Source organism: Coffea arabica, chloroplast, assembly GCF_036785885.1.
Source record: "Coffea arabica chloroplast, complete genome".
In the NCBI taxonomy this organism is placed as follows: Eukaryota; Viridiplantae; Streptophyta; class Magnoliopsida; order Gentianales; family Rubiaceae; genus Coffea; species Coffea arabica.
In genome coordinates, this window is record NC_008535.1 from 55,001 (window position 1) to 82,500 (window position 27,500).

Genomic DNA, 27,500 nt, shown 5'->3' on the forward strand with positions numbered 1-27,500 from the left:
CGTGTCAATCACTTCCATTCCTCTCGTTAGACCATCTGTAGAACTCATAGCTACAGCTCTAACGCGATTATTTCCTAATAATTGCTGTACCTCACAAGTTACATTAATTGGTTGACCAACAGTATCTCGACCTTTAACTACTAGGGCGTTATAAATATTCGGCATCTTGCCCGCCGGAAAGGCTACATCTAGTACCGGGCCGATGATTTGGACAATACGCCCCATGTTTTTTTTTTCAAGCGTGGAAACCCCAGAACCAGAAGTAGTAGGATTTATTTTCATAATAATTAATAAAGAAAATATGTCAAATTTTTTGCGAAAATTAAATTATCGAATTCAAAACAAATATCCAATAGCGCGTCGATCAGTTAATTCAATTTATTCAATAAGAATTGGGAATAAGCTCTCCATTTGGTTGGTACCATTCAATCGAATCCAACTCAATTGTTTCTTTATTCAAACAATGAATTTTCAAATTCAATCAATCTATTTTATTTTTAGAATTTCAAGTGGATGAAATAGGAATGTTGAGAAAGGTCTTTCATTTATCTATCATTATAGATAATCCCATCTCTATTATCCATTCTATGGAATTCGAACCTGAACTCTATTTACATTACGATTCATTATTTCTATCCCATTGGATTTCTTTTTTATTTCAGCATATCGATTTACGCCGAGCCTTTTTTTCATTTTTTCTTTTTTTATACCTATATCACGAATTCTGTACATTTTCACATCTAGGATTTACATATACAACATATAGCGCTGTCAAGGGGAATTTCTTATTAGTTAGTTATTTTGATTCCAAAGGGGTAAAAAAGAAAATTTGGGTTGCGCTATATATATGAAAGAGTATACAATAATGATGTATTTGGCAAATCGCATGATCTGGTCTAATAATAATAATCAAACATTCTGATTAGTTGATAATATTAGTATTAGTTGGGAATTTTGTGAAAGATTCTTGTGAAAAGTTTAATTAACAGCTAATTCGTGTCGAGTAGACCTTGTTGTTGTGAGAATTCTTAATTCATGAGTTGTAGGGAGGGATTTATGTCACCACAAACAGAGACTAAAGCAAGTGTTGGATTCAAAGCTGGTGTTAAAGAGTACAAATTGACTTATTATACTCCTGAATACGAAACCAAAGATACTGATATCTTGGCAGCATTCCGAGTAACTCCTCAACCGGGAGTTCCACCTGAAGAAGCGGGGGCCGCGGTAGCTGCCGAATCTTCTACTGGTACATGGACAGCTGTGTGGACCGATGGGCTTACCAGCCTTGATCGTTACAAAGGGCGATGCTATCACATCGAGCCAGTTCCTGGGGAAGAAAATCAATATATTGCTTATGTAGCTTACCCCTTAGACCTTTTTGAAGAAGGTTCTGTTACTAACATGTTTACTTCCATTGTAGGTAATGTATTTGGGTTCAAAGCCCTGCGCGCTCTACGTCTGGAAGATTTGCGAGTCCCACCTGCTTATATTAAAACCTTCCAAGGGCCGCCTCATGGCATCCAAGTTGAGAGAGATAAATTGAACAAGTATGGTCGTCCCCTGTTGGGATGTACTATTAAACCTAAATTAGGTTTATCTGCTAAAAACTATGGTAGAGCTGTTTATGAATGTCTTCGCGGGGGACTTGATTTTACCAAAGACGATGAAAACGTGAACTCCCAACCATTTATGCGTTGGAGAGATCGTTTCTGCTTTTGTGCTGAAGCGCTTTTTAAAGCACAGGCTGAAACAGGTGAAATCAAAGGGCATTACTTGAATGCTACTGCAGGTACATGCGAAGAAATGATCAAAAGAGCTGTATTTGCTAGAGAATTAGGAGTTCCTATCGTAATGCATGATTACTTAACAGGGGGATTCACTGCAAATACTAGCTTGGCCCATTATTGCCGAGATAATGGCCTACTTCTTCACATCCACCGCGCAATGCATGCGGTTATTGATAGACAGAAGAATCATGGTATGCACTTCCGCGTACTAGCTAAAGGGTTACGTATGTCTGGTGGAGATCATATTCACGCCGGTACCGTAGTAGGTAAACTTGAAGGGGAAAGAGATATCACTTTGGGCTTTGTTGATTTACTGCGTGATGATTTTATTGAAAAAGACCGAAGCCGCGGTATTTATTTCACTCAAGATTGGGTCTCTCTACCAGGTGTTATACCCGTGGCTTCAGGAGGTATTCACGTTTGGCATATGCCTGCTCTGACCGAGATTTTTGGGGATGATTCTGTACTACAGTTCGGTGGAGGAACTTTAGGACACCCTTGGGGTAATGCGCCAGGTGCTGTAGCGAATCGAGTAGCTCTAGAAGCATGTGTAAAAGCTCGTAATGAAGGGCGTGATCTTGCTGCTGAGGGTAATGAAATTATCCGCGAGGCTAGTAAATGGAGTCCTGAACTAGCTGCTGCTTGTGAGGTATGGAAGGAAATCCGATTTAATTTTGAAGCGATGGATAAATTGGATAAAGAGAAAGATTTGTAATTACCTTTTTTCTCTTAGTTAAATTTCAATTAAACTCGGCCCAATCTTTTTATTAAAAGATTGAGCCGAATACAAAGATTCTATTGCATCTATTTTAGATAAATACATACTTATCTAGATAAAGAATATTTTAAATTAAATAAAAAATCTAAGAATAAAATCTTTCTATTACTGTCTTGGATCCACAATTAATCCTCTGGATCCTTAGGGTTGGCATATTCTTTTATATTCTGCAGTTTCCCCCAAGCAAGCCGTTTTATACCTATCCCGTATATTGTCCTTTTCGTTCCCTATTGATGGAATAAAACCTTAAGTTATTACTTATTATTAGTTAGTTATTAGACGAGATTTTACGAAAAAAGATTTATAGAATAAAACAAATATTTCTTTTTTTTTTTCGATGCGAATTTGACACGACATAGGAGAAAGTACTCTTTATCATGATATTTATAATGAAGAGGGGTTCCATCATATTATATTCATGTATAGTGACATATTACCCCCGAATTTCCACAAAACAAAAAAGAATTTTTTTCAATACTCAAACTCCCTATTTTATTAGTTACTAAAAAAATTCTAGTGATTGGATTTCTATGTTTATTTTATATAGGAAATAAAATATTCAAATTCAAATAAATAAATTTTGGATCGAATGACTATTCATCTATTGTATTTTCATGCAAATAGGAGGCAAGAAAAGTCTATGGAAAGATGGTGGTTTAATTCGATGTTGTTTAAGAAGGAGTTCGAATGCCGGTGTGGGCTAAATAAATCAACGGAAAGTCTTGGTTCTATTGAAAATGCCAGTGAAGGTGATGAGCCGGATATAAAAGATAGGACTAAAAACATTCAGAGTTGGGGGGGTCGTGACGATTCTAGTTACAGTAAGGTTGATCATTTATTCGTCGTTAAAGACATTCGGAATTTCATCTCCGATGACACTTTTTTAGTTAAGGATAGTAATGGAGACAATTTTTCCATATATTTTGATATTGAAAATCAAATTTTTGAGATTGACAACAATCATTCGTTTCGGAGTGAACTAAAAAATACTTATTGGAATTCTAGTTATCTGAATAATGGATCTACGAGCGAAGATACCTACTATAATCATTACATGTATGATACTCAATATAGTTGGAATAATCATATTAATAGTTGCATTGACAGTTATCTTCAGTCTCAAATTTGGATTGAGACTTCCATTGTAAGTGGAGGGGATAATTACAGCGATAGTTACATCTATAGTTCCATTTGTGGTGAAAGTAGAAATAATAGTGAAGGAGAGGTTTCGGATATACAAACCCACGTGAAGGGGAGCGATTTTACTATAATAGAAAGTTCTAATGATCTCGATGTAACTCAAAAATATAGGCATTTGTGGGTTCAATGTGAAAATTGTTATGGATTAAATTATAAGAAATTTTTGAAATCAAAAATGAATATTTGTGAACAATGTGGATATCATTTGAAAATGAATAGTTCAGAAAGAATCGAACTTTCGATCGATCCTGGTACTTGGGATCCTATGGATGAAGACATGGCCTCTCTGGATCCCATTGAATTTCATTCGGAGGAGGAACCTTATAAAGATCGTATTGATTCTTATCAAAAGAAGACAGGATTAACCGAGGCTGTTCAAACAGGCATAGGCCAACTAAACGGCATTCCCGTAGCAGTTGGGGTTATGGATTTTCAGTTTATGGGGGGTAGTATGGGATCCGTAGTTGGGGAAAAAATAACCCGTTTGATTGAATACGCTACCAAAGAGTTGCTACCTCTTATTATAGTATGTGCTTCGGGGGGGGCACGCATGCAAGAAGGAAGTTTGAGCTTGATGCAAATGGCTAAAATTTCGTCTGCTTTATATGATTATCAATCAAATAAAAAGTTATTTTATGTATCAATCCTTACATCTCCTACTACTGGCGGAGTAACAGCCAGTTTTGGTATGTTGGGTGATATCATTATTGCCGAACCCAACGCCTATATTGCATTTGCAGGTAAAAGAGTAATTGAACAAACATTGAATACAACAGTACCTGAAGGTTCACAAGCCGCTGAATATTTATTCCAGAAGGGTTTATTCGACCTAATCGTACCGCGTAATCTTTTAAAAAGCGTTCTTAGTGAGTTATTTAAGTTCCATGCTTTCGTTCCTTTGAATCAAAATGAAACAGAGCACTAAGTTCAACAATTATTTGTTATTTGTAATAAACGAGTAGTTAGTTTATCGGAATCAAAGGAAATAAGAATGGAATTTTCTTTGGTGGCATAAGTTCAAATTGTAGAACGAATCAAAAGTTGTGGATAATTCTTTTTTACTTATATTTCTTATTTCTGATTCTTAATTCAATTTTTTATTAAGAAGTCTATATTAAAAAAAAAGATTGAATTCTTCAAATTAGGCAAACAAAACGAATTTCTTATTTTTATCTTACGTATCAAATAAAATATAAAAAAAAAAGAGTTTTTTTTTTATTTTTCTCTATTTCCATTTCCCCAAAATCCCTTATTTAGCTAAAAATCTCTGTTGGTTCGGATTCTAACGAATCTTTCGATAATGTGTAACAAACTCTTTCTTTATTAAATTAGAATACAAGAATAAAAGACAAAGAAAAGAAAAAATAGATTATCATACATACCTTTCCCTTTCGTGTAGAATAAAAAGAAAAGATTCAAAAGATAAAAAAGATAAATAAATTCATTTATTTCCTTCTACACTCCTTGCGTTTATTCTATATATTTACTTAGATATTTAAATATAGATATATAGATACTTAGATCTATACTAAGAATTTAAAATTGAATTAAATTAATAATAAAATATAAATTTAAAATTCATAAGAATTCAAATTCTTAATTATAATTATTATAAGATATCTTTATTTATAAATAATAATAACAGGTACAAATAATAAATCGAGGCACCCATTCTATGATAACTTTCAGCTTTCCCTCTATTTTTGTGCCTTTAGTAGGCCTAGTATTTCCGGCAATTGCAATGGCTTCTTTATCTCTTCATGTTCAAAAAAATAAGATTATTTAGATCCGATGGGACCCAATATCTTCCATTTTTTCAAAACTTAGATTTGTATCATAGCACGGACATATATTTAGTAGAATATGGTATAACATGTAATTTTTGCCGAACATAAAGGAAAGAACTCTTATGTCTGCATAAACACGATATATGGTTAAATGAATTCTAGCTGTTTTCAAATCGATCAGGATCGCCGGATGGCTGAAATAGAAAGTCAGCGGATCTGTATGTATAGTGGGATCATATGAAGAGTATGCTATTATTTTAGATTTAATCAATTTGATGAATTACTCCTAAAGGTTCACACCAAACTAGTGCTAGTTGATGAGAGTTACTTCGGAAACAAAAAAAGTAAAGTCAAAAAAATTTGAAGTATTCTCTCAATTCTAATAAAATGTAATCGGATCAAGTATGAGTTTGCGATCAGAGCATATATGGATAGAACTTATAAAGGGGTCTCGAAAAATAAGTAATTTCTGCTGGGCCTTTATCCTTTTTGTAGGTTCAGTAGGATTCTTATTGGTTGGAATTTCCAGTTATCTTGGTAGAAATTTGATATCTTTTTTTCCCTCTCAGCAAATCGTTTTTTTTCCACAAGGGATCGTCATGTCTTTCTACGGAATCGCGGGTCTCTTTATTAGCTCCTATTTGTGGTGCACAATTTCCTGGAATGTAGGCAATGGTTATGATCGATTCGATAGAAAGGAAGGCATAGTGTGTATTTTTCGTTGGGGATTTCCTGGAAAAAATCGTCGCATATTCCTCCGATTCCTTATAAAAGATATTCAGTCCATTCGAATAGAAGTTAAAGAGGGTATTTTTGCACGCCGTGTCCTTTATATGGAAATTCGAGGCCAGGGGACCATTCCCTTAACTCGTACTGATGAAAATTTGACTCCACGAGAAATTGAACAAAAGGCTGCTGAATTGGCCTATTTCTTGCGTGTACCAATTGAAGTATTTTGAGAAATGCGTGGAAAAATAGATGCTTTTTCAACAAGAGGGAAAAATGCAAGAATCTTTTTTCCTATAACATAACTTAAGTGTGAAGTTTCATCAGAAGGTTTATTCAAGCTAAAGCGGGCGGAACAACCATAAACGGAAACTTTTTTCGTGATTTTTTATACGTGTGCAAATCCACGCAACTAAAATTAAACAAGTAACAAATCGAAATAATATATTCATCTCATATATCAAACTATTTCGGTATAAAGAAATTAATCTTCTTTTTAAGTTCAATATTTAGTTGGAATTGATACAGATAAATCCTATTTTATAAATTATTTTTTTTGTCAATCGACGTTTTTTTCTCCTTTCTTTTGCGTTCCTTAATGACCAATACAAAAATAACAATTAGATTTCTTAATAATGATAACTAGCCAATTTCTGTCTTGTTTTGCCACTTTGATTATCGCAATCTCCTTCCCTCAATTATTTTATTCCTGACTGTGGGTAATCAGTAAATTTGTTTTGAAATATTGGATATTTTGATATTTGAGAGAAAAGGAGTTCTTTCGTCTCAAAATATAACTAATATTCATTACTTAAATTAAAGTGGTTCTTTCGATCATTCATCGAAAAAAGACACTTGTTTTGTTGACCGATTGAGATATCGGAAAAGGTTATTTTTTAATATTTCTTCATTCAAAGTGGATTCTTAATTGATTTCTCTATTCTTTCTAGATTCAATAACCGCAAAGAAAATAGATTTATAGGTTTCATACTTTGTATAGAACTCATGTGTGAAAGAAATATTAGATTGCATAGAGTCAATGAATGAGGTGGGTTGATTAACAATTCACAGATGAAAAATGACAAAAAAGAAAGCATTCACTCCCCTTTTATATCTTGTATCTATAGTATTTTTGCCCTGGTGGCTTTCTCTCTCATTTAATAAAAGTCTGGAATCTTGGGTTAATAATTGGTGGAATGCTGGGCAATCCGAAATTTTTTTGAATGATATTCAAGAAAAGAGTATTCTAGAAAAATTCATAGAATTAGAGGAACTCCTCGTCTTAGACGAACTGATCGAGGAATACTCGGAGACACATCTACAAAAATTTCGTATAGGAATCCAAAAAGAAGCGATCCAATTAATCAACATATACAACGAGGGTCGGATCCATACGATTTTGCACTTCTCGACAAATATAATCTGTTTTGTTATTCTAAGCGGTTTTTCTATTTTGGGTAATGAAGAACTTGTTATTCTTAACTCTTGGACCCAGAAATTCCTATATAACTTAAGCGACACAGTCAAAGCTTTTTCTATTCTTTTATTAACGGATTTATGTATCGGATTCCATTCACCTCATGGTTGGGAACTAATGGTTGGCTCTGTCTACAAAGATCTTGGATTTGTTCATAATGATCAAATTATATCTGGTCTTGTTTCCACTTTTCCAGTCATTCTTGATACAATTTTTAAATATTGGATTTTCCGTTATTTAAATCGTGTATCTCCTTCACTTGTAGTTATTTATCATTCAATGAATGACTGATAAAAGATCCACTGATATTAATCTAATCCAACCAGAACCTTTGTTACTTTGTAGTTGTACATAAACAAAACATTGCAAGTCCTACTTACGCTTTCTATTTCGACCCATCTGGGGGGATTCATCCTATAATTATATTCCAGTAAAATATTATTCCATTAAATTTATTCCAGTAACTAGCAGAATCGTGGATAGGGAACTATACTAGCGACTTACCCCCACTTATTGTCTATTGTAGAAATTTTGGGATCAACGATTGGACCATGGAAACTAGAAATATTTTTTCTTGGATAAAGGAACAGATTACTCGATCTATTTCTGTATCTCTCATGATATATATCATAACTCGAACAGCCGTTTCAAATGCATATCCCATTTTCGCACAACAGGGTTATGAAAATCCACGCGAAGCAACTGGGCGTATTGTATGTGCCAATTGCCATTTAGCTAATAAGCCCGTAGATATTGAGGTTCCACAGGCGGTACTTCCTGATACTGTATTTGAAGCAGTTGTTCGAATTCCTTATGATAAGCAACTAAAACAAGTTCTTGCTAATGGTAAAAAGGGGGGTTTGAATGTAGGGGCTGTTCTTATTTTACCGGAGGGGTTTGAATTAGCTCCCCCCGATCGTATTTCTCCCGAGATTAAAGAAAAGATAGGCAATTTGTCTTTTCAGAGCTATCGCCCTAATAAAAAAAATATTCTTGTGATAGGACCTATCCCCGGTCAGAAATATAGCGAAATAACCTTTCCTATTCTTTCCCCCGACCCCGCTACTAAGAAGGATGTTCACTTCTTAAAATATCCTATATACGTAGGCGGGAACAGGGGAAGGGGTCAGATTTATCCCGACGGGAGCAAGAGTAACAATACAGTTTATAATGCTACAGGAGCAGGTATAGTAAGCAAAATTATACGAAAAGAAAAAGGGGGATATGAAATAACCATAACAGATACGGATGGACGTCAAGTGGTTGATATTATCCCCCCAGGACCAGAACTTCTTGTTTCAGAGGGCGAATACATCAAATTGGATCAACCATTAACGAGTAACCCCAATGTGGGCGGATTTGGTCAGGGAGATGCAGAAATAGTACTTCAAGATCCATTACGTGTCCAAGGCCTTTTGTTCTTCTTGGCATCTGTTATTTTGGCACAAATCTTTTTGGTTCTTAAAAAGAAACAGTTCGAGAAGGTTCAATTGGCCGAAATGAATTTCTAGACTTGCGGTTGCTTGTTTATACTTTTTCTACGAGATGCTGGGAATTTCTTTTACCGCATTGCTAGTCATCGTATGTAGATTTTGAAGAATCCTATTTGACTTTCACCCTATTTCTTTATTTTTTTAGTCAAATTGGGGCGATGGGGCTATGTTACTATTGCCCGATTTCAATGTTATAAAATGGATCAATAGTTTTAGATTCTAAATAGAATCCAATTGGATTAGATACCTGACAGAAGTAATCGGGTAATAGAAGGGATATATGGGAAACAAAGAATCTCTTCTAGAAGAGATTATTCGTCTTCCTAGTCTTCGACACAAGAAAGGGAATTTTCTAAACCCTTTTTTGTGTCAAAAGAGTAACGATTCTTGATCCTGTTCTTCAAAGATTTCTAGTCTTACTTTCAATTTTTCCAGATGTATAAATAAAAAAACAAGAGGGGTTTTATTGATTAAATAGAACTTTTTATAAAAATTTTCAAATTGGATGAGATATTAAAATAAATAGAATAAAGTTCTATTAGTATAGAAAGTATTTGCAAATATCTAATCTACAAAAATATATATTCTATCATCCAAGAAATTGAGTGATTCCTTCTTTCTTCTAACTTTGAAATGAAAGTACCGATAGATACTGCCAAGGGGCGAGTGTTCTGAATCACTTAATGAAGTTCATTTTTCAAAAACATCATCAGAAAAAAAAAAAGAAATGAAGTTTTTTGAAACAGCAGAAAGGGAAATCTATTTTGTCATTTAGACGAAAAAAAGTATGATTCTTAAGAACTCAACGGGTCCTCCCCCTTCGAATCAGCCAAAGAAAGAAGGGAATCCCGCCAAGTTCTTACGCTTTCATGTCTACAACTTAATTCATTCGATTACTACAGGGATGAACCCAATCCGGAATATGAACCATAAAAGAAAACACCTATTAAACCGATCACAAGAATACCAGTTACAGTACCTACTATCCAAAGAGGAATTCTTCCAGTAGTATCGGCCATTTAACCCACTTCCCTCCACATTTCATCAAGTGTTCGTGCTAGAGACATAAACAGTCATGGATAATTATGAGATGAGATCCTTCCGAATGCGTTAAGAGAATGCCTATAATGATTATTTATTCTCTTTCCTTTTCTTAATTGAAGAAATAATTGGAAAATAAAACAGCAAGTACAAAAATGAGTAATAACCCCCAGTATAGACTGGTACGATTCAATTCAACATTTTGTTCGTTCGGGTTTGATTGTGTCATAGCTCTATAATTCGGATGTAGTTTTATCGTTGGATGAACTGCATTGCTGAAATTGATCCTAAAAAAAAGACGGTAGGTACAGCTAGGCCGTGAACAGCCAACCATCGTACTGTAAAAATTGGATAGGTTCGATCTATAGTCATTAGGGCCTCCTAAAAAGATCTACTAAATTCATCAAGTTGTTCCAAAGGATCAAAACGGCCAGTTATTAATGGAATTCCCTGCCGGCTTTCTGTGAAATACTCGTTTGGCCGAGGGCTTCCAAACACATCATAAGCTAAACCGGTGCTGACGAATAGCCAACCAGCAATGAATAGGGAAGGTATTGTAATGCTATGAATGACCCAGTATCGAATACTGGTAATAATATCAGCAAAAGAACGTTCTCCTGTGCTTCCAGACATGCTGAGCTCCACATATTCTTGTACAGTCAAAGGGGATCGATTCCGTAAAAAATGAGATCAGTAAATGTCAATTCACTGCAAATTTTTTGTGAGATCATCAATATTGTACCGAAGGCGTCTTTAGAGTATACCGAATCAGTATAACTATCCTTCTTCTGACACAGCAACGCAATTTTAATCAGTATCGAAAGGAAGTGTTAAATAATTTCTTTTTTGTTTTTGCTTTACTTTTTCTTTAGTTGATGTAAAATGATGCCTCATTCAATAGAAAATTCTTCCAATGAAAGAGATTATTATATTCCCACACTTTTATTTTTTTTGTAAGTAGATGTGAGATCTAAAAATTCCCTTTTCGTAGTTGTAGAAGGAATTTTTGATTTTAGAGAAAGAATTGTAATGCTTTCTTATATTCGATCAAAGTCGAAGGATTTAGTTACAAGGATGATGCTTTAGAATATGGAAAGATAAAATGTGGAACTTATAAAAAAAATAAAAATGATTAGTTTTAAAACTTAGTTGAATCAAAAAAATCTTTTTTTGAGTGATTCGGTAATAACATTTTTATTCTCAGTTGTTCAAGATATTATGTGAATGAACCTATTACCAAATCTAATGAGTTAAACTTAAAGCAAAGTCAAAAGGTTTAGTTTATATGCTTATTCTTTGCTCTAAAATCAAGAATAGATTCGATAAATTTAAAAATAGAAGAAATGATCAAAATAGAAATAATTTTCGAATTTTATTCCATAATAATTCAAAAAGAGTTTCATTTTTGAATGAAGTTACATGAGCCGGTTCTTTTTATTAGTTTACCTAAGAGTTACTCAATGAGTGGGTTGGTTGAAATCGCAGAATAGGTAGATGTTACAGACGATAAATCGATTTTATATACCTCTTACTTTATACTTTATCTTTATTAGCGCCGTATATAATGATAGATGAATAACAAATTTTCAATTGAACTTATTCTTTCAATTGATATTTTTGTGTATCCTATTGGCAAAAATTGAAACTTAGGTAAGTGCTTTATAAACATATGTATAAAAAACAAATTTCATTTAGCCCCTTCATGCTTACTATAACAAGTTATTTTGGTTTTCTACTAGCAGCTTTAACTATAACCTCAGCTCTATTTATTGGTTTGAACAAAATACGACTTATTTAAAATTAATATTTGAAATGAACGATTCATAAAAAGAAACCAATTTTGCACATTCTATAGTTACACTTACTGCCTCAATTGTCAATTCCCAATCATTGAGATTCATGTCAATTCGGATTAATATTTAGGTATAGATATTACTTCTTTTTTTTTTCTTTCAAATAAATTGAAATGATTGAAGTTTTTCTATTTGGAATCGTGTTAGGTCTAATTCCTATTACTTTGGCTGGATTATTCGTAACTGCATATTTACAATACAGGCGTGGTGATCAGTTGGACCTTTGATTAATTAATATATCTTTTTTTGATTGACCTCCTCCTTTCCTTTTATTTAATCCATAGGGGGTCAAATTCCTAATTGATGTCCAAGTTGTTACTGAATCTAGTTCAGATCTAAGAATAAAAAAACCACGCTCTGTAGGATTTGAACCTACGACATCGGGTTTTGGAGACCCACGTTCTACCGAACTGAACTAAGAGCGCTTTTTTATCCGAACAGACAAGGCTGTAAAGAAAAGGATTTTTTTATAACCCCAATACTTTTTGTATGGATAGTATCATAAACACAAAAATGAAAGATTATATCCAATTCGAATCGATCTCAGTCGATCCCTCGTTACTGCTGAAAGGAGCAGTAATAGGTAGGGATGACAGGATTTGAACCCGTGACATTTTGTACCCAAAACAAACGCGCTACCAAGCTGCGCCACATCCCTTCCATTATTCTACAGTCTCATTGTATAAAATTACTGTTTTGTTTTCCACATCATTATTTCGTCGATTGATCTACACAATTTTCTGCCCATTTCGTCTTTTTGGTCTCATTTAAGATATGTTTAACATAATAATATTTATTATATATAATAAAAATAAATGAGTATTTTTCGGAAATGCTTAGTAAGAGGTTTTTTTGGTTTTAATTTAAGATTCTAAGAAAGGGTAAAATCTTATTTACCGGATCATTGTATAACTCAATTTAACTTAAAGACTATGTGTACAATTATAACCGGTCCTTAACTACATATGCCTCTGATCATATATGCATTATCTGTATTACAATAAATAAACAAGGGAGGGTTTTCAATGCGAGATTTTAAAACATATCTCTCCGTGGCACCAGTACTAAGTACACTATGGTTCGGGGCTTTGGCAGGTCTATTGATAGAGATTAATCGTTTTTTTCCGGATGCGTTGACCTTCCCCTTTTTTTCATTCTAGTTATTGACATGGGAAGGGATGAAGAAGATTAAAGATACAATCAAATATCTGTGACTAACCCCTCTTCTCCTCTTTTCTCTTTTTTCCCTTTTTAGAATAAGGGAGGAAAGAGAAAAAATAAAAGTGGATTCGATTCAACATCTGCGAGACCTGGGTTCAAGTTCGAATTCTAAAATGAATATTAATAATAGAAAAATGGGTTTAGAATAAGAATAGAAAATACGCGTCGAAGGAAAAAGTATTACAAGAGATTTAACTGAAAACTAAAATACTGTACTTCGATTTGAAATAGAGTTTAGAAATTTTTATATTCCTTATTATTTACTATGACTTTCATTTACTATAGTTTTTATAATTGGATTTCGAGTTAGTAACTTCTATTTTTTTCCTTCCTTTCTTCTTAATATCGAATCGAAAATAGACGAGTTGAGTAAATAAAAAATCCAAGGGGGGTTCATGGCCAAGGGTAAAGACGTACGAGTAACGGTGATTTTGGAATGTACCGATTGTGTTCGAAACAGTGTTAATAAGGTATCAACGGGGATTTCCAGATATATTACTCAAAAGAACCGGCACAATACACCCAATCGATTAGAATTGAAAAAATTCTGTCCCTATTGTTACAAGCATACGGTTCATGGGGAGATAAAGAAATAGATCGAGCTGAGTATCTATATCTTACCCTTTCAAGGAAAGGGACAAAATGGCATTATATATAACATATTTAAATAGAAAAGAAAAAAATCCTATTTAGAATAGCGTTAAAATGAATTAGACTTAAGAACTAGGATTTTCGGGATAAGGAATAAACTAAAACAAACCATGGATAAATCCAAACGATCTTTTCTTAAATCCAAGCGATCTGTTCGTAGGCGTTTGCCCCCGATTCAATCGGGGGATCTAATTGATTATAGAAACATGAGTTTAATTAGTCGATTTATTAGTGAACAAGGAAAAATATTATCCAGACGGGTGAATAGATTGACCTTGAAACAACAACGATTAATTACTGTTGCTATAAAACAAGCTCGTATTTTATCTTTGTTACCCTTTCTGAATAATGAGAAACAGTTTGAAAGAACCGAGTCGACTGCTAGAACTACTGGTCTTAGAACTAGAAATAAATAGGCTTACTCTTTTTTGACTTGAACATAATTTGAATCCGAACTCAAACACAGATTAGTGTTTTTCCGAGAATCCAGATTTGATTATCGTGTCGTAAGAACAAAAACGAATTGGAGAAAGCTTTTTTTCTTGAACGCATTCATTGATTTTGACTACTTTAGCATTTTTTATTTATAGTAATTTCGACTCTACTTTCCCGGAGAATGAACTCCGGGAAAGTCTGTTTAAATTATTCCACTGGATTCTTCGACTTCTTTATATTTATATAACTCATTGGAAATCATATAAAGACAATTCCTATTTGATATAGCTATTTGTGCAAGTATTTTACGATTAAGAAGCAGCTGTCTCTTGTACAGATCGTGTATTAATCTACTATAACTATAGGATAGTGCCCATTCTACTACTCTTTCACGAATTATTGCGTTTATCCGAATGATCCACAAACGACGAAAATTTCTCTTTTTACTATCCCGATCTCGATGAGCCGAAACCAAAGCTTTTATTTTTTGTTGAGTAATAGTTCGCGTAAGTCTTGAATGGGCCCCCCGAAAGCTTGATGCAAATAAACGAATTTTTGTTCTACGTCTCCGAGCTATATATCCCCGTCTAATTCTAGTCATTGAACAGCTGAAACTTTGAAGAATAACTAATTGATTTCTTTTCTTTCAGTTATTCTTTTGCCCTTTCCTAATCTATTAATAACAAAACGAATTTTTCCAATGTATAAAGTAAAAATTCCAATGGCTTTGGCTGCTATAACCTTCCCGACCACGATTTTTTCTTTTTTTTGTTTTAGGCGAAATTAAGAAAAAAATAAGAAATTGTATTCTGCGCTATAAGTGTAAAAAATCAAAGTAAATAGGCAGATAAAGAAATAGTGGATTCCATCGTTTCTATGGTGACTTCGTAAACGGTGAGGTCTTTTCTATACACCGGAGCCTTTACTTCATTTAATCAACGTTATTGGTAACTTGTATAGTTCATCCTCCTTGGCTCTACCCATGAATTATCTAGTAATAGGTCTTTCACAACGAGATCTACCTATACCGTAACGGTATTTTTTTATGAAAATTAGCTGGGTAGCTGACCCTCTCAGTCCGTTCTTGTCAGAATAAGGCCTACTTTTTATACTTTTTAAATAAAAATTTCTCCGCTTAATGGATAACCGTTTGTTACCAATGGAGAATTGCTTCTCATCATTATTGGATTTGCACCAATGGAAACCATAAAATTCATACACAATGGAGGGATATGATAGATTGTCTTATTTTTTTAGATAGTAAATGGAGTCCCCCTCTTACATATTATATTCGCCGGTACGTATCATTGATACTGGAGAGGTTGTTTTTTTACTTTTGTGCCTGCTCATGATATGATCTAAACGAGTCGCACATACACCCGAGTACATGTTCCTCGACGCTGAGGGCATCCCCGAAGGGCGGGGGATTTCGTGACATTTCTTATTGGCTGTCTTGCATTTCTAATAAGTTGTTTAATAGTTGGCATGTTGAATTGTATACATAATGGACTGGTTTAGATTGATCCTAACCGGATGATTATGAATTACTTCTATATTAATAAATATGTAATAGAATATTAAAGTCAGAGATAAAATCTCAAATCGCGGATTTTCGTGAAATCCATGTTATTTTCATTCAACCGCTACAAGATCAACAATTCCATAAGCTTGTGCTTCTGTTGCTGACATAAAAACATCTCTTTCCATGTCTTCGGATACAACCCATAAAGGTTTGCCCGTTCTTTGTACATAAACCCTTGTGAGGGTTTCACGCAGTTTCAGCAGTTCTTCCGCTTCCAGGATAAATTCTCCCGCTTGTGCCTCATAAAACGAACTAGCAGGTTGATGGATCATTACCCTGATGATATAACATAATAAAAAGTTCCTCTATCTCGGAAGAGAAAAGAAAGATAAATAATAATAGGAAAAGGATAGAATTGAACAACCGTACGGGCATCTTTTATCTTTTGTGCATTGCATACGGCTCTACAATAAAATTGACCCTTCCCTTCCATTGAAGAAAGAGAAGAATATATCAGACCCAGATGGTTAACTGATCAAAATGCCACCCTTCCTTTCCAAATAGTTAAAAAATACTATGATGGCTCCGTTGCCTTATATATTTATATTAATTTTTATTGTTTTTTTGTCTGTGATTCAGCAATCCCAAAGTTTCTTTTTGATGCAATCAAATGAGGAAAAATCTTTTTTCACTCTCTTTACATAACATAAATATTGTTAAGAGTCTTCCAAAATAAAAACAAAAAGGTTTGTGACGCTGAAGTGGACTCCCGATAAATAAGATAAAATCGGAAATATCCTTTCTCTCATACCACCCTTTCGATACATAATCTAATTTTTTGACAATGCAAAATTTTCTCGTATCGAATTCGAAGTGCCATGCTATTATTACTTAATATTCATATTTCATAGGGCGAAGGCATAGTCTTCTTTAATTTCTCTCAAATAAAAACCTCATTGGCGCCAAGCGTGAGGGAATGCTAGACGTTTGGTAATTTCTCCCCCAACCAGGATAAAAGATCCCATTGAAGCGGCTAACCCCATGCATATTGTATGGACATCTGGTCGTACAAATTGCATAGTATCATAAATAGCTACTCCGGGGATTACCCATCCGCCGGGAGAGTTTATAAACAAATACAGATCTTTGGTATCATCTTCGATACTGAGATATATCATAAGACCAATAAGTTGATTTGAGATCTCGCTATCAACTGCTTGACCTAAAAAAAGTAATCTTTCTCGATAAAGTCGGTTGATTAGGGTACAGGTATATTCCTTAGAAACCGTACATGCACCTTTTGGTGCATACGGTTCAAAAAAATTGCGAAAAAAAAAGAATCAATGTATAGATTCCAGTCCTTTTTCTCATAACAGGTTCTTTCTGACTTCTAACGAAAGGCTTTTTTCTTCTTCAATAAACACGAGTTTTGACTCTTTTTTTTACTATTTCTAAATATAATAAAAAAGTCACTAAACCCATCTAATTAACTTCTCATTGATGTATTGTTTCATCGAAAATCAATCCAAATCACGATGGTATTCTCTTGTTACTGAGTGGGTCTCTTTCATCTTTTTAGGTTTATGCTCTACTCCGGGTAAAGATTCACCCGATTTTCATTTGCACATATAGGACAAAGGCCCCATTACCATTTCTTTTTGTTATGACTTTTTTCTGTTTTTTTTTTTTTCAATTTTTTTCATACTTTCTACCAAGTATTTAGTAACCCGCTTGACAAATAAGTCAAATCGGAATCATTTATGACAGAACTAGTAATCATAGATATATTACCAATCGAATTGGGTTTTTCTAAACGGAGCCTGGATATTTCATTTTTTCTTTTTTATTTAGTCCAACCAAACCAACCATAAATTATTCGAACTAATATTAATCTCCAAAATGGATCTAATTGCACTTCACGCTCCAAATTTTTGCTGATTCAATGAATCTTTCTCGGGTGAAACGGAGGATATCTCAATCGGGGGAGAAAACGGGAAAATCCCATAGGACCCAATATGTCTGACAAGTCGCACTATACGTCAACCCAAGATGCATCTTCCTCTCCAGGACTTCGGAAAGGTACTTTTGGAACACCAATAGGCATTAAATGAAAGAAAAAAGAACAAAGTACTGTATTTCACTTTGATGTAGAAACGTAATAATATGATTATTATTGTCCTTATAATATATATTGGCTTTTATCGTATTTATTTTATCCATAGATTATAGTTATAGAAAAAGTCATAAAGAAAAACAGAATGAATAAAGTCAAATTTGCAAATTATTATGAATAGGGCGATGAATAAGTATGTACACATTCACTCATAGACAATGGAATCCAACCCCCATTGCGTATTGTTACTTATCGAGTATAGAATAAATTTGCTTCTCTTTGTTCCTACGAAGAGAATTGTTCCATTATTTTATTACCAAGAGAATAGAACAAATATTAATCCCTATTCTGAATAATCCACCGAACAGGGGGGTCCATAGGATAGTTATAGTAGAGTCTTTTCCAATGCAATAAAGTTACGCAGTGTCTATTTAGCTTTGATAAAGGGGTATTTCCATGGGTTTGCCTTGGTATCGCGTTCATACTGTTGTATTGAATGATCCCGGCCGCTTGCTTTCTGTTCATATAATGCATACAGCTCTGGTTGCTGGTTGGGCTGGTTCGATGGCTCTATATGAATTAGCAGTTTTTGATCCTTCCGATCCTGTTCTTGATCCAATGTGGAGACAGGGTATGTTTGTTATACCCTTTATGACTCGTTTAGGAATTACCAATTCATGGGGCGGTTGGAGTATCACAGGGGGAACTGTAACGAATGCGGGTATTTGGAGTTACGAAGGTGTAGCGGGGGCACATATTGTGTTTTCTGGTTTATGCTTTTTGGCAGCCATCTGGCATTGGGTATATTGGGATCTAGAAATATTTTGCGATGAACGTACAGGAAAACCTTCTTTGGATTTGCCCAAGATCTTTGGAATTCATTTATTTCTTTCAGGAGTGGCTTGCTTTGGTTTTGGTGCATTTCATGTAACAGGCTTATATGGTCCTGGAATATGGGTGTCCGATCCTTATGGACTAACGGGCAAAGTACAACCCGTAAATCCGGCATGGGGCGTGGAAGGTTTTGATCCTTTTGTTCCGGGAGGAATAGCCTCTCATCACATTGCAGCAGGGACATTGGGCATATTAGCGGGGTTATTCCATCTTAGCGTCCGCCCACCACAACGCCTATACAAGGGATTGCGTATGGGAAATATTGAAACCGTCCTTTCCAGTAGTATCGCTGCTGTCTTTTTTGCGGCTTTTGTTGTTGCCGGAACTATGTGGTATGGTTCAGCAACTACTCCGATCGAATTATTTGGGCCCACTCGTTATCAATGGGATCAGGGGTACTTTCAGCAAGAGATATATCGAAGAGTTAGTGCTGGACTAGCAGAAAATCAAAGTTTATCAGAAGCCTGGTCTAAAATTCCTGAAAAATTAGCTTTTTATGATTACATCGGAAATAATCCGGCAAAAGGGGGATTATTCAGGGCAGGTTCGATGGATAACGGGGATGGAATAGCGATTGGATGGTTGGGACACCCTATCTTTAGAGATAAAGAAGGGCGGGAACTTTTTGTACGTCGTATGCCTACTTTTTTTGAAACATTTCCAGTCGTTTTGGTAGACGGCGACGGAATTGTTAGAGCGGATGTTCCTTTTAGAAGGGCAGAATCAAAGTATAGTGTTGAACAAGTAGGTGTAACTGTTGAATTCTACGGCGGTGAACTCAATGGAGTCAGTTATAGCGATCCTGCTACTGTGAAAAAATATGCTAGGCGCGCTCAATTGGGTGAAATTTTTGAATTAGATCGTGCTACTTTGAAATCCGATGGTGTTTTTCGTAGCAGTCCAAGGGGTTGGTTTACTTTTGGACATGCTTCATTTGCTTTGCTCTTCTTTTTCGGACACATTTGGCATGGTGCTAGAACCTTGTTCAGAGATGTTTTTGCTGGTATTGACCCGGATTTGGATGCTCAAGTCGAATTTGGAGCATTCCAAAAAATTGGGGATCCAACTACAAGAAGACAGGCAGTCTGATACAACACTGCTTTGGTATCTTTTGCCTCGATTTTCTTTTTGGAATTTGTCATAAGGTACCCGAGAAATCTTGACCACTTTTTTACTTTTTCTCTTTCTTTATACGGGAGAGAACCCCCCCAAAAAAAAAAATAAACAAACAGGTATGGAAGCTATAATTGTAATTGTAAACCGCGATCGAATCTATGGAAGCACTGGTTTATACATTCCTCTTAGTCTCGACTCTAGGGATAATTTTTTTCGCTATCTTTTTTCGAGAACCTCCTAAAGTTCCAACTAAAAAGATAAAATGATTTTTCATTATCTCAATTGAAATTGAAGTAATGAGCCTCCCAATATTGGGAGGCTCATTACTTCAACTAGTCCCCATGTTCCTCAAACGGATCTCTTAGTTGTTGAGAAGGTTGCCCAAAAGCGGTATATAAGGCGTACCCGGTAAAACTTACAAGTAAACCAGATATAAAGATGGCTACTAGGGTTGCTGTTTCCATTATTATTTATATAATTTCAAGACCCCAATGGATCTATGATAAGATCGTTTATTTACAACGGAATGGTATACAAAGTCAACAGATCTCAATGAATACAATAGGATTTATGGCTACACAAACTGTTGATAACAGTTCTAGATCTGGTCCAAGACGAACTACTGTAGGGAGTTTATTAAAACCATTGAATTCAGAATATGGTAAAGTAGCTCCGGGGTGGGGAACAACCCCTTTGATGGGTGTCGCAATGGCTCTATTTGCGGTATTTCTATCTATTATTTTGGAGATTTATAATTCTTCCGTTTTATTGGATGGAATTTCAATGAATTAGAGCTATAAGAACTCCCAAGTTCTAGCTTTTGAATCCAAAATAAAATCAATCATTTAGAGCTCGGATTTCGAGCCCATTCTATTTTGGGAGTTCGATCGCGAAATTTCTTTGTTTCTGTATTTCCGGAATATGAGTGTGTGACTTGTTATAATTGATCCTATTGATATTACAGAGAATGGGTCTGTCATCTTGATAGAGATGGTTCTACTTCGTCGGATATTTATTTTAGTATCTGGAACACGGAATATACAGAATAGATTAAGAAATATTTGAACTATGATTCATACTTAATGTTCAGACCTCGTATCATATCCGGACTCAAAAAATTTTCAATTTTCAAAAGGAATTCAATTTTATAAATATAAATCGAAAGGTTTTTCTTCTATTTCGATTTTGACAAAAAGACAAAAATTTCTTTGAGTTTTTAATCATTCTATCTATTCGTGGAATAAGTGATGGTCCAAGTATTCTTACTCAGGAAATCTTTGACTTAAGTTAGAGTTTTTTTTATTGAATCATCGCGTTTCTAGTATGAATCTGAGGTTTTAAAATCAATTCATAGGGTTCTTAACAAGAGAATTCCTATTAATACAATAAAAAAACAAATAATAAACATTATATATAAATAGAAAAATGAAATAGGAAAGGAGAGGATTCAAGAGGCCCGTAAGAAAGACGACTGAGCCAACTTGAGATTTGGGTATTATCGCCCCAAACAAAGAAGAGCTTTCGAGTTTTTCTTCTTTCATACCTTCAGAGAAGATTGAATCTTTGATTCAAAAAAAGTTTCAAACTTTCTATTACATATCCGTTGGAAATAGTATTGGGGTATTTTTGCTTGAGCTGTACGAGATGAAAGTCTCACATACGGTTCTCAGGGGGGGTTCCACCTATCTCAATAAAGTCTATGATTGGTTCGAAGAACGTCTCGAGATTCAAGCGATTGCAGATGATATAACTAGTAAATACGTTCCTCCCCACGTCAATATATTTTATTGCTTAGGGGGAATTACGCTTACTTGTTTTTTAGTCCAAGTTGCTACGGGATTTGCTATGACTTTTTACTACCGTCCAACCGTTACTGAGGCTTTTGCTTCTGTTCAATACATAATGACTGAAGCTAACTTTGGTTGGTTAATACGGTCAGTTCATCGATGGTCAGCAAGTATGATGGTCCTAATGATGATTCTTCATGTATTTCGTGTGTATCTCACCGGTGGATTTAAAAAACCTCGCGAATTGACTTGGGTTACAGGTGTGGTTCTGGCTGTATTGACCGCATCTTTTGGTGTAACTGGTTATTCCTTACCTCGGGACCAAATCGGTTATTGGGCAGTAAAAATTGTAACAGGTGTACCTGAAGCTATTCCTGTAATAGGATCTCCTTTGGTAGAATTATTGCGCGGAAGTGCTAGTGTGGGACAATCCACCTTGACTCGTTTTTATAGTTTACACACTTTTGTATTGCCGCTTCTTACTGCCGTATTTATGTTAATGCACTTTCCAATGATACGTAAACAAGGTATTTCTGGCCCTTTATAGAGAAGATATATCATATATTTTTGTAATAAATAAATCATTTATCATTTGGAGGAGGAATATATAGTATTTCATTGCTATAAGTATGGATTATTGAAAATAATAAGACATGTATTTGGATATCTCCCTTCAACTATTCCTGTCAAATAAATAAGACTGTGGGTCGAAGGGAATTCTCTGAAGAGAAAGTGGATTATGGGAGTGTGTGACTTGAACTGTTGATTAGTCTGTGTAGTTATAGGCCTGCCACATTGGAATTGGAATTCACAATCAAATGTGTCTTTGTTCCAACCACCGCGTAAGCCTTATACAGAGGGGAGGATAGGCTGGTTCGCTTGAAGAGAATTATTTCTATGATCAGATCCGAATCATGTTGTACATGAGCAGGCTCCGTAAGATCCAGTATAATAAGTGAAATAGATAAACTAAAAAAAAAATATAGTTTATCTATTTCACTTACTTAACTTAAGATTTAATAGTATGAAAATGCATTCATTTCCTCTGCATTGATATGACATAATACTATCGGAGTGAAACAGGGGGTCTAAAGGAGAACAGAGGTTAGACTATATTAGTAACAAGTAAACCTTTTGTGTGTATTTACAAATATTTGGGGAATAAATACCAATCGTAAGGTCTGAGACGACCCAGAAAGCACTTGATCATATCATGATTAATTTTGTAAGCCTACTTGGGTATTGAGTATTTACTTGTAAGAACTGAATTCTTTGGAATCGATATTTGCAACTTCGGAAAAAGAATTCAGTAAAATTTTTCTTACATTGAACCCTTTATATATGTGTGGATATAGGTAAACTTTAGCCGGTTTGGTTCTTTTGATTCTTGCTCGAGCCGGATGATGAAAAATTATCATGTCCGGTTCCTTCGGGGGATGGATCCATAAAAATTCACCTATCCCAATAACAAAAAAGCCTGACTTGAATGATCCTGTATTAAGAGCTAAATTGGCTAAAGGTATGGGTCATAATTATTATGGAGAGCCCGCATGGCCCAACGATCTGTTATATATTTTTCCAGTAGTAATTCTAGGTACTATTGCATGTAACGTAGGCTTAGCGGTTCTAGAACCATCAATGGTTGGTGAACCGGCAGATCCATTTGCAACTCCTTTGGAAATATTACCGGAATGGTATTTCTTTCCCGTATTTCAAATACTTCGTACAGTACCAAATAAATTGTTGGGTGTTCTTTTAATGGTTTCAGTACCTGCGGGATTATTAACAGTACCCTTTTTAGAGAATGTTAATAAATTTCAAAATCCATTTCGTCGTCCAGTAGCGACAACTGTCTTTTTGATTGGTACCGCAGTCGCCCTTTGGTTGGGTATTGGTGCAACATTACCTATTGATAAATCCCTAACTTTGGGTCTTTTTTAATTCAATTGTGAAATATGTGTATCTAGGGAATAGTCGCTTCAAAGTGAATTCTCCCTAGATACACATATTCAATTCTGACTCTATATTCTAAAATAGAATATATGAATTTATTAACGATTCAAAACCTATTTTCATCTAAAATAAAAAAAAGACGAAAGAAATTCAATAGATTTAAAACTTATTTTTTCGGTAAAAAAATTACCAACTGTTTTTCGAGAATGCCCAATATCTCTTTTACATCTTCTATGTGGAAATGTTCAATTTTCATAAGATTTTCTTGACTATTATTCAAAAGGTCCAATAATGTATATATATTGGACCTTTTGAGGCAATTGTAGATCCTTGGGGGCAATTCTGATTGGTCAATAAAAATCGATTTTAATGCTATTTCTTTTTTGTTTTTTCTGAGTTTATCCAATTTATCATGAAAGAAAAAAGGAGCTAAAGGAACCGTGTGTTGATTGTTCTCTAAATGTGAGTTTTGTTCTTCCATATGTAAAAATGGAATAAATAAATCAATCAAATTGCGGGAGGCTTGATGAAGTGCTTCTTTCGGAGTTAAACTTCCGTTTGTCCATATTTCGAGAAAAAGTATCTCTTGTTTTTCATTCCCATTCCCATAAGAATGAATACTATAATTCGCATTTCGAATAGGCATAAATACAGCATCTATAGGATAACTTCCATCTTGAAAGTTCTGTGGCGTTTTTATAAGATATCCTCGATTTCTCTCGATTTCTAATCTAATACACAAATTGATTGGTTCCATCAATCTAGCTATATGTTGTGTATTATCAACGATTTCTACATAAGGCGGTAAGACGATATCTTGAGCAGTTACATATCCAGGACCCCTGACACAAATAGATGCATCACAAGTTCCATATAGATTACTTCTGAATACAATTTCTTTCAAATTCATTAAGATTTCATGTACCGATTCTTGAATACCCGCTATGGTAGAATATTCATGTGCGACTTTCTCAGATTTTACACGTGTGATACATGTTCCTTCTATTTCTCCAAGCAAAGCTCGTCGCATTGCAATGCCTATTGTGTCGGCTTGACCTTTCATCAGTGGAGACAGAATAAAACGCCCATAATAAAGACGTTTACTGTCTGTTCTTAATTCAACACACTTCCACTCTAGTGTCCGAGTAGATACTGTTATTTTCTCTCGAACCATAGTAATAATATTTGATTAGATCATTGAATCATTTATTTCTCTTGTTTTTCTTCAAAGTTCTTCAATAGACATTTCTACACACGTCTTTTTTTGGGAGGTCTACAGCCATTATGTGGCATAGGAGTTACATCTCGTACGAAAGTTAATACTATACCACTTCTACGAATAGCTCGAAGCGCTGCGTCTCTCCCGAGGCCGGGACCTTTTATCATGACTTCTGCTCGTTGCATACCTTGATCCACTACTGTACGAATAGCATTTGCTGCTGCGGTTTGAGCAGCAAATGGTGTCCCTCTTCTCGTACCTCTGAATCCACAAGTACCGGCGGAGGACCAAGAAACCACTCGACCCCGTACATCTGTAACAGTGACAATGGTATTATGAAAACTTGCTTGAACATGAATAACTCCCTTTGGTATTCTACGCGCACTCTTACGTGAACTAATACGTCCGTTCTTACGTGAACCAACTCTCGGTATAGCTTTTGCCATATTTTATCATCTCATAAATATGAGTCAGAGATATATGGATATATCCATTTCATGTTAAAAAAGATTCCTTATTTATGTATCACTTGCTTTAGCGAGTCTGATTATCCCTGTCTTTGTTTATGTCTCGGGTTGGAACAAATTACTATAATTCGCCCTCGCCTGCGGATTAGTCGACATTTGTCACAAATTTTACGAACAGAAGCTCTTATTTTCATATTTGTCATTCCTTATCTTAAATTTGAATCTACTTCTTGGTTGGAAGAAAATAAGTTTCTTTAGATTTTGCATCTTGAATCATATTCTCGCGAAAGGAATGTTCAAGTTAAAAAATCACTTAATCCTTTGAATCCTTGTTGCGGAGTCGATAAATTATGCGTCCTCTGGTTGAATCATAACGACTTACTTCAATTTTGACTCTATCTCCTGGTAGTATCCGGATAAAACTGCGTCGGATCTTTCCTGAAACATAACCTAGAATCAGATCTTCATTATCTAAACGAACCCGGAACATGCCATTGGGAAGCGATTCGGTAATTAAACCTTCATGAGTCCATTTTTGTTCTTTCATTCCAGGTAAAGCCCCCTTGAAGTATCAACTAATGGAGGAGGAACAATATTAGACAACTCGTTCCTTTTCTTTTTTTTTTTACAATTAAAAATAGTAAGTTTCGAATCTAATTTGTATATTAAAAAGATTACCATATATAACACAAAATTTCTCCACCGATTCCTTCTAGTCGAGCCTCTCGGTCTGTCATTATTCCTCGAGAAGTAGAAAAAATTACAATCCCCATCCCACCTAAAATTCGAGGAATTCGTTGAGAGTTAGCATAAATTCGTAGACCGGGTCGACTGATCCGTTTTAAATTAAAAATATTTCTATGGGGCCCTTTCCTGTTCCTTCTATGTCGCAGCGTTAAAACCAAAAAATATTTGTTGTTTTCTCGATGTTTTCTCGCATTTTCGATAAAACCTTCTCGTAAAAGTATTTTAACGATATTTTCGGTAATATTAGTAGATGTTATTCGAACCACTCTTTTTTTATCCATATCAGCATTTCGTATAGAGGTTATTATCTCAGCAACAGTGTCCCTACCCATGATTAACTATAATTGTTAGTGACTCAAAATTTGATATAATCAACATGCTTTTCTTTTTTTTTACTTAATTTGTTTGTTTATGAGTAATTAATAAAGGTATATACGTGAGATACAATCTATTTCTTAATCTATTTCTTTCAAATACCCCGCTTTAAACATATCACGATCTTATAATACCTCGGGAGCTAATGAGACTATTTTAGTAAAATTTAATTGTCTCAACTCCCGGGCGATCGCGCCAAAAATTCGAGTTCCTTTTGGATTTCCTTCTTGGTCAATAACAACTGCAGCGTTGTCATCATATCGTATTATCATACCATTGTCACGTTTGAGTTCTTTACAGGTACGCACAATTACAGCTCTGACGACTTCTGACCTTTCTAGGGGCATATTTGGTACTGCTTCTTTGATCACAGCAACAATAACATCACCAATATGAGCATATCGACGATTGCTAGCTCCTATGATTCGAATACACATCAATTCTCGAGCCCCGCTGTTATCTGCTACATTTAAATGGGTTTGAGGTTGAATCATATCATTTTGAAATCTGTTCTTTCAATGCAAAGGACGAAGAAAAAAAGAAATATTCTTTGTCTAAAATAAAAAAATTGCAATTTTCCAAGACTCATTTCTATTGGTTCTACTTTATTTATCCTTTATCTCGAAATAATGAATTGAGTCCGTATAGGCATTTTGGATGCTGCTATTGAAATAGCCCTTCTAGCTATATGTTCTGTTACTCCACCCATTTCATAAAGTATTCGACCCGGTTTAACAACAGCTACCCAATATTCGGGGGATCCTTTCCCCGAACCCATACGTGTCTCGGCAGGTCTCGCTGTAATCGGTTTGTCTGGAAATATACGTACCCATATTTTTCCACCACGGCGTACATTTC

General features: G+C 34.9%; 32 protein-coding genes and 2 non-coding genes across 35 annotated transcripts in view. All coding sequences in view use genetic code 11, as the record gives it.

Annotated features, from left to right (window-relative positions):
* Positions 1-282, minus strand: part of atpB (ATP synthase CF1 beta subunit) — a 1,497-nt gene extending 1,215 nt beyond the window's left edge. Inside the window, exon 1 of the mRNA in view lies at positions 1-282. This exon is cut by the window's left edge and continues 1,215 nt beyond it. Within this exon, the coding sequence (YP_817489.1) occupies positions 1-282 (282 nt within the window).
* A 774-nt stretch (positions 283-1,056) lies between these two features.
* rbcL (ribulose-1,5-bisphosphate carboxylase/oxygenase large subunit) lies at positions 1,057-2,502 on the plus strand. Its single transcript has one exon. The coding sequence runs from the start codon at positions 1,057-1,059 to the stop codon at positions 2,500-2,502; it is 1,446 nt and encodes a 481-aa protein (YP_817490.1).
* Positions 2,503-3,154: 652 nt separating this feature from the next.
* On the plus strand, positions 3,155-4,690 carry accD (acetyl-CoA carboxylase beta subunit). The gene has a single exon. It carries the CDS (start codon positions 3,155-3,157, stop codon positions 4,688-4,690), a length of 1,536 nt encoding a protein of 511 aa, YP_817491.1.
* Positions 4,691-5,440: 750 nt separating this feature from the next.
* psaI (photosystem I subunit VIII) lies at positions 5,441-5,551 on the plus strand. Its single transcript has one exon. The coding sequence runs from the start codon at positions 5,441-5,443 to the stop codon at positions 5,549-5,551; it is 111 nt and encodes a 36-aa protein (YP_817492.1).
* A 405-nt stretch (positions 5,552-5,956) lies between these two features.
* On the plus strand, positions 5,957-6,511 carry ycf4 (photosystem I assembly protein Ycf4). The gene has a single exon. It carries the CDS (start codon positions 5,957-5,959, stop codon positions 6,509-6,511), a length of 555 nt encoding a protein of 184 aa, YP_817493.1.
* Positions 6,512-7,356: 845 nt separating this feature from the next.
* On the plus strand, positions 7,357-8,046 carry cemA (envelope membrane protein). The gene has a single exon. It carries the CDS (start codon positions 7,357-7,359, stop codon positions 8,044-8,046), a length of 690 nt encoding a protein of 229 aa, YP_817494.1.
* Positions 8,047-8,306: 260 nt separating this feature from the next.
* Positions 8,307-9,266, plus strand: petA (cytochrome f). Its single transcript has one exon. The coding sequence runs from the start codon at positions 8,307-8,309 to the stop codon at positions 9,264-9,266; it is 960 nt and encodes a 319-aa protein (YP_817495.1).
* Positions 9,267-10,144: 878 nt separating this feature from the next.
* On the minus strand, positions 10,145-10,267 carry psbJ (photosystem II protein J). The gene has a single exon. It carries the CDS (start codon positions 10,265-10,267, stop codon positions 10,145-10,147), a length of 123 nt encoding a protein of 40 aa, YP_817496.1.
* A 134-nt stretch (positions 10,268-10,401) lies between these two features.
* On the minus strand, positions 10,402-10,518 carry psbL (photosystem II protein L). The gene has a single exon. It carries the CDS (start codon positions 10,516-10,518, stop codon positions 10,402-10,404), a length of 117 nt encoding a protein of 38 aa, YP_817497.1.
* A 23-nt stretch (positions 10,519-10,541) lies between these two features.
* Positions 10,542-10,661, minus strand: psbF (photosystem II protein VI). The gene has a single exon. The coding sequence runs from the start codon at positions 10,659-10,661 to the stop codon at positions 10,542-10,544; it is 120 nt and encodes a 39-aa protein (YP_817498.1).
* A 9-nt stretch (positions 10,662-10,670) lies between these two features.
* psbE (photosystem II protein V) lies at positions 10,671-10,922 on the minus strand. Its single transcript has one exon. The coding sequence runs from the start codon at positions 10,920-10,922 to the stop codon at positions 10,671-10,673; it is 252 nt and encodes an 83-aa protein (YP_817499.1).
* A 1,069-nt stretch (positions 10,923-11,991) lies between these two features.
* On the plus strand, positions 11,992-12,087 carry petL (cytochrome b6/f complex subunit VI). Its single transcript has one exon. The coding sequence runs from the start codon at positions 11,992-11,994 to the stop codon at positions 12,085-12,087; it is 96 nt and encodes a 31-aa protein (YP_817500.1).
* A 168-nt stretch (positions 12,088-12,255) lies between these two features.
* petG (cytochrome b6/f complex subunit V) lies at positions 12,256-12,369 on the plus strand. Its single transcript has one exon. The coding sequence runs from the start codon at positions 12,256-12,258 to the stop codon at positions 12,367-12,369; it is 114 nt and encodes a 37-aa protein (YP_817501.1).
* A 124-nt stretch (positions 12,370-12,493) lies between these two features.
* trnW-CCA lies at positions 12,494-12,567 on the minus strand. The gene has a single exon. It is a non-coding gene; the product is annotated as a tRNA-Trp (tRNA).
* A 159-nt stretch (positions 12,568-12,726) lies between these two features.
* On the minus strand, positions 12,727-12,800 carry trnP-UGG. Its single transcript has one exon. It is a non-coding gene; the product is annotated as a tRNA-Pro (tRNA).
* A 367-nt stretch (positions 12,801-13,167) lies between these two features.
* On the plus strand, positions 13,168-13,302 carry psaJ (photosystem I subunit IX). The gene has a single exon. The coding sequence runs from the start codon at positions 13,168-13,170 to the stop codon at positions 13,300-13,302; it is 135 nt and encodes a 44-aa protein (YP_817502.1).
* Positions 13,303-13,758: 456 nt separating this feature from the next.
* Positions 13,759-13,959, plus strand: rpl33 (ribosomal protein L33). The gene has a single exon. The coding sequence runs from the start codon at positions 13,759-13,761 to the stop codon at positions 13,957-13,959; it is 201 nt and encodes a 66-aa protein (YP_817503.1).
* A 165-nt stretch (positions 13,960-14,124) lies between these two features.
* Positions 14,125-14,430, plus strand: rps18 (ribosomal protein S18). The gene has a single exon. The coding sequence runs from the start codon at positions 14,125-14,127 to the stop codon at positions 14,428-14,430; it is 306 nt and encodes a 101-aa protein (YP_817504.1).
* Positions 14,431-14,651: 221 nt separating this feature from the next.
* rpl20 (ribosomal protein L20) lies at positions 14,652-15,050 on the minus strand. Its single transcript has one exon. The coding sequence runs from the start codon at positions 15,048-15,050 to the stop codon at positions 14,652-14,654; it is 399 nt and encodes a 132-aa protein (YP_817505.1).
* Positions 15,051-15,822: 772 nt separating this feature from the next.
* rps12 (ribosomal protein S12) lies at positions 15,823-15,936 on the minus strand (one part of a trans-spliced gene, as the record gives it; the record has 2 gene entries for this part). Coding sequences YP_817506.1 and YP_817461.1 both cover positions 15,823-15,936 — 114 coding nt within the window.
* A 145-nt stretch (positions 15,937-16,081) lies between these two features.
* clpP (ATP-dependent Clp protease proteolytic subunit) lies at positions 16,082-18,075 on the minus strand. Its single transcript has 3 exons — positions 18,005-18,075; positions 16,937-17,228; positions 16,082-16,309 (listed from the first exon to the last, which is right to left on the minus strand). The coding sequence occupies exons 1-3, from the start codon at positions 18,073-18,075 to the stop codon at positions 16,082-16,084; spliced, it is 591 nt and encodes a 196-aa protein (YP_817507.1).
* A 465-nt stretch (positions 18,076-18,540) lies between these two features.
* Positions 18,541-20,067, plus strand: psbB (photosystem II 47 kDa protein). The gene has a single exon. It carries the CDS (start codon positions 18,541-18,543, stop codon positions 20,065-20,067), a length of 1,527 nt encoding a protein of 508 aa, YP_817508.1.
* Positions 20,068-20,252: 185 nt separating this feature from the next.
* psbT (photosystem II protein T) lies at positions 20,253-20,360 on the plus strand. Its single transcript has one exon. It carries the CDS (start codon positions 20,253-20,255, stop codon positions 20,358-20,360), a length of 108 nt encoding a protein of 35 aa, YP_817509.1.
* A 66-nt stretch (positions 20,361-20,426) lies between these two features.
* psbN (photosystem II protein N) lies at positions 20,427-20,558 on the minus strand. The gene has a single exon. The coding sequence runs from the start codon at positions 20,556-20,558 to the stop codon at positions 20,427-20,429; it is 132 nt and encodes a 43-aa protein (YP_817510.1).
* Positions 20,559-20,664: 106 nt separating this feature from the next.
* Positions 20,665-20,886, plus strand: psbH (photosystem II protein H). Its single transcript has one exon. It carries the CDS (start codon positions 20,665-20,667, stop codon positions 20,884-20,886), a length of 222 nt encoding a protein of 73 aa, YP_817511.1.
* A 129-nt stretch (positions 20,887-21,015) lies between these two features.
* Positions 21,016-22,428, plus strand: petB (cytochrome b6). Its single transcript has 2 exons — positions 21,016-21,021; positions 21,787-22,428. The coding sequence occupies exons 1-2, from the start codon at positions 21,016-21,018 to the stop codon at positions 22,426-22,428; spliced, it is 648 nt and encodes a 215-aa protein (YP_817512.1).
* A 192-nt stretch (positions 22,429-22,620) lies between these two features.
* petD (cytochrome b6/f complex subunit IV) lies at positions 22,621-23,822 on the plus strand. The gene is made up of 2 exons: positions 22,621-22,628; positions 23,348-23,822. Exons 1-2 carry the CDS (start codon positions 22,621-22,623, stop codon positions 23,820-23,822), a joined length of 483 nt encoding a protein of 160 aa, YP_817513.1.
* A 178-nt stretch (positions 23,823-24,000) lies between these two features.
* On the minus strand, positions 24,001-25,008 carry rpoA (RNA polymerase alpha subunit). The gene has a single exon. It carries the CDS (start codon positions 25,006-25,008, stop codon positions 24,001-24,003), a length of 1,008 nt encoding a protein of 335 aa, YP_817514.1.
* A 74-nt stretch (positions 25,009-25,082) lies between these two features.
* On the minus strand, positions 25,083-25,499 carry rps11 (ribosomal protein S11). Its single transcript has one exon. It carries the CDS (start codon positions 25,497-25,499, stop codon positions 25,083-25,085), a length of 417 nt encoding a protein of 138 aa, YP_817515.1.
* Positions 25,500-25,600: 101 nt separating this feature from the next.
* rpl36 (ribosomal protein L36) lies at positions 25,601-25,714 on the minus strand. The gene has a single exon. It carries the CDS (start codon positions 25,712-25,714, stop codon positions 25,601-25,603), a length of 114 nt encoding a protein of 37 aa, YP_817516.1.
* Positions 25,715-25,833: 119 nt separating this feature from the next.
* Positions 25,834-26,067, minus strand: infA (translation initiation factor 1). Its single transcript has one exon. It carries the CDS (start codon positions 26,065-26,067, stop codon positions 25,834-25,836), a length of 234 nt encoding a protein of 77 aa, YP_817517.1.
* Positions 26,068-26,194: 127 nt separating this feature from the next.
* Positions 26,195-26,599, minus strand: rps8 (ribosomal protein S8). The gene has a single exon. The coding sequence runs from the start codon at positions 26,597-26,599 to the stop codon at positions 26,195-26,197; it is 405 nt and encodes a 134-aa protein (YP_817518.1).
* A 168-nt stretch (positions 26,600-26,767) lies between these two features.
* On the minus strand, positions 26,768-27,136 carry rpl14 (ribosomal protein L14). The gene has a single exon. It carries the CDS (start codon positions 27,134-27,136, stop codon positions 26,768-26,770), a length of 369 nt encoding a protein of 122 aa, YP_817519.1.
* Positions 27,137-27,258: 122 nt separating this feature from the next.
* The window catches only part of rpl16 (ribosomal protein L16), a 1,408-nt gene continuing 1,166 nt past the window's right edge, over positions 27,259-27,500 (minus strand). Inside the window, exon 2 of the mRNA in view lies at positions 27,259-27,500. This exon is cut by the window's right edge and continues 157 nt beyond it. Coding sequence (YP_817520.1) covers positions 27,259-27,500 — 242 coding nt within the window.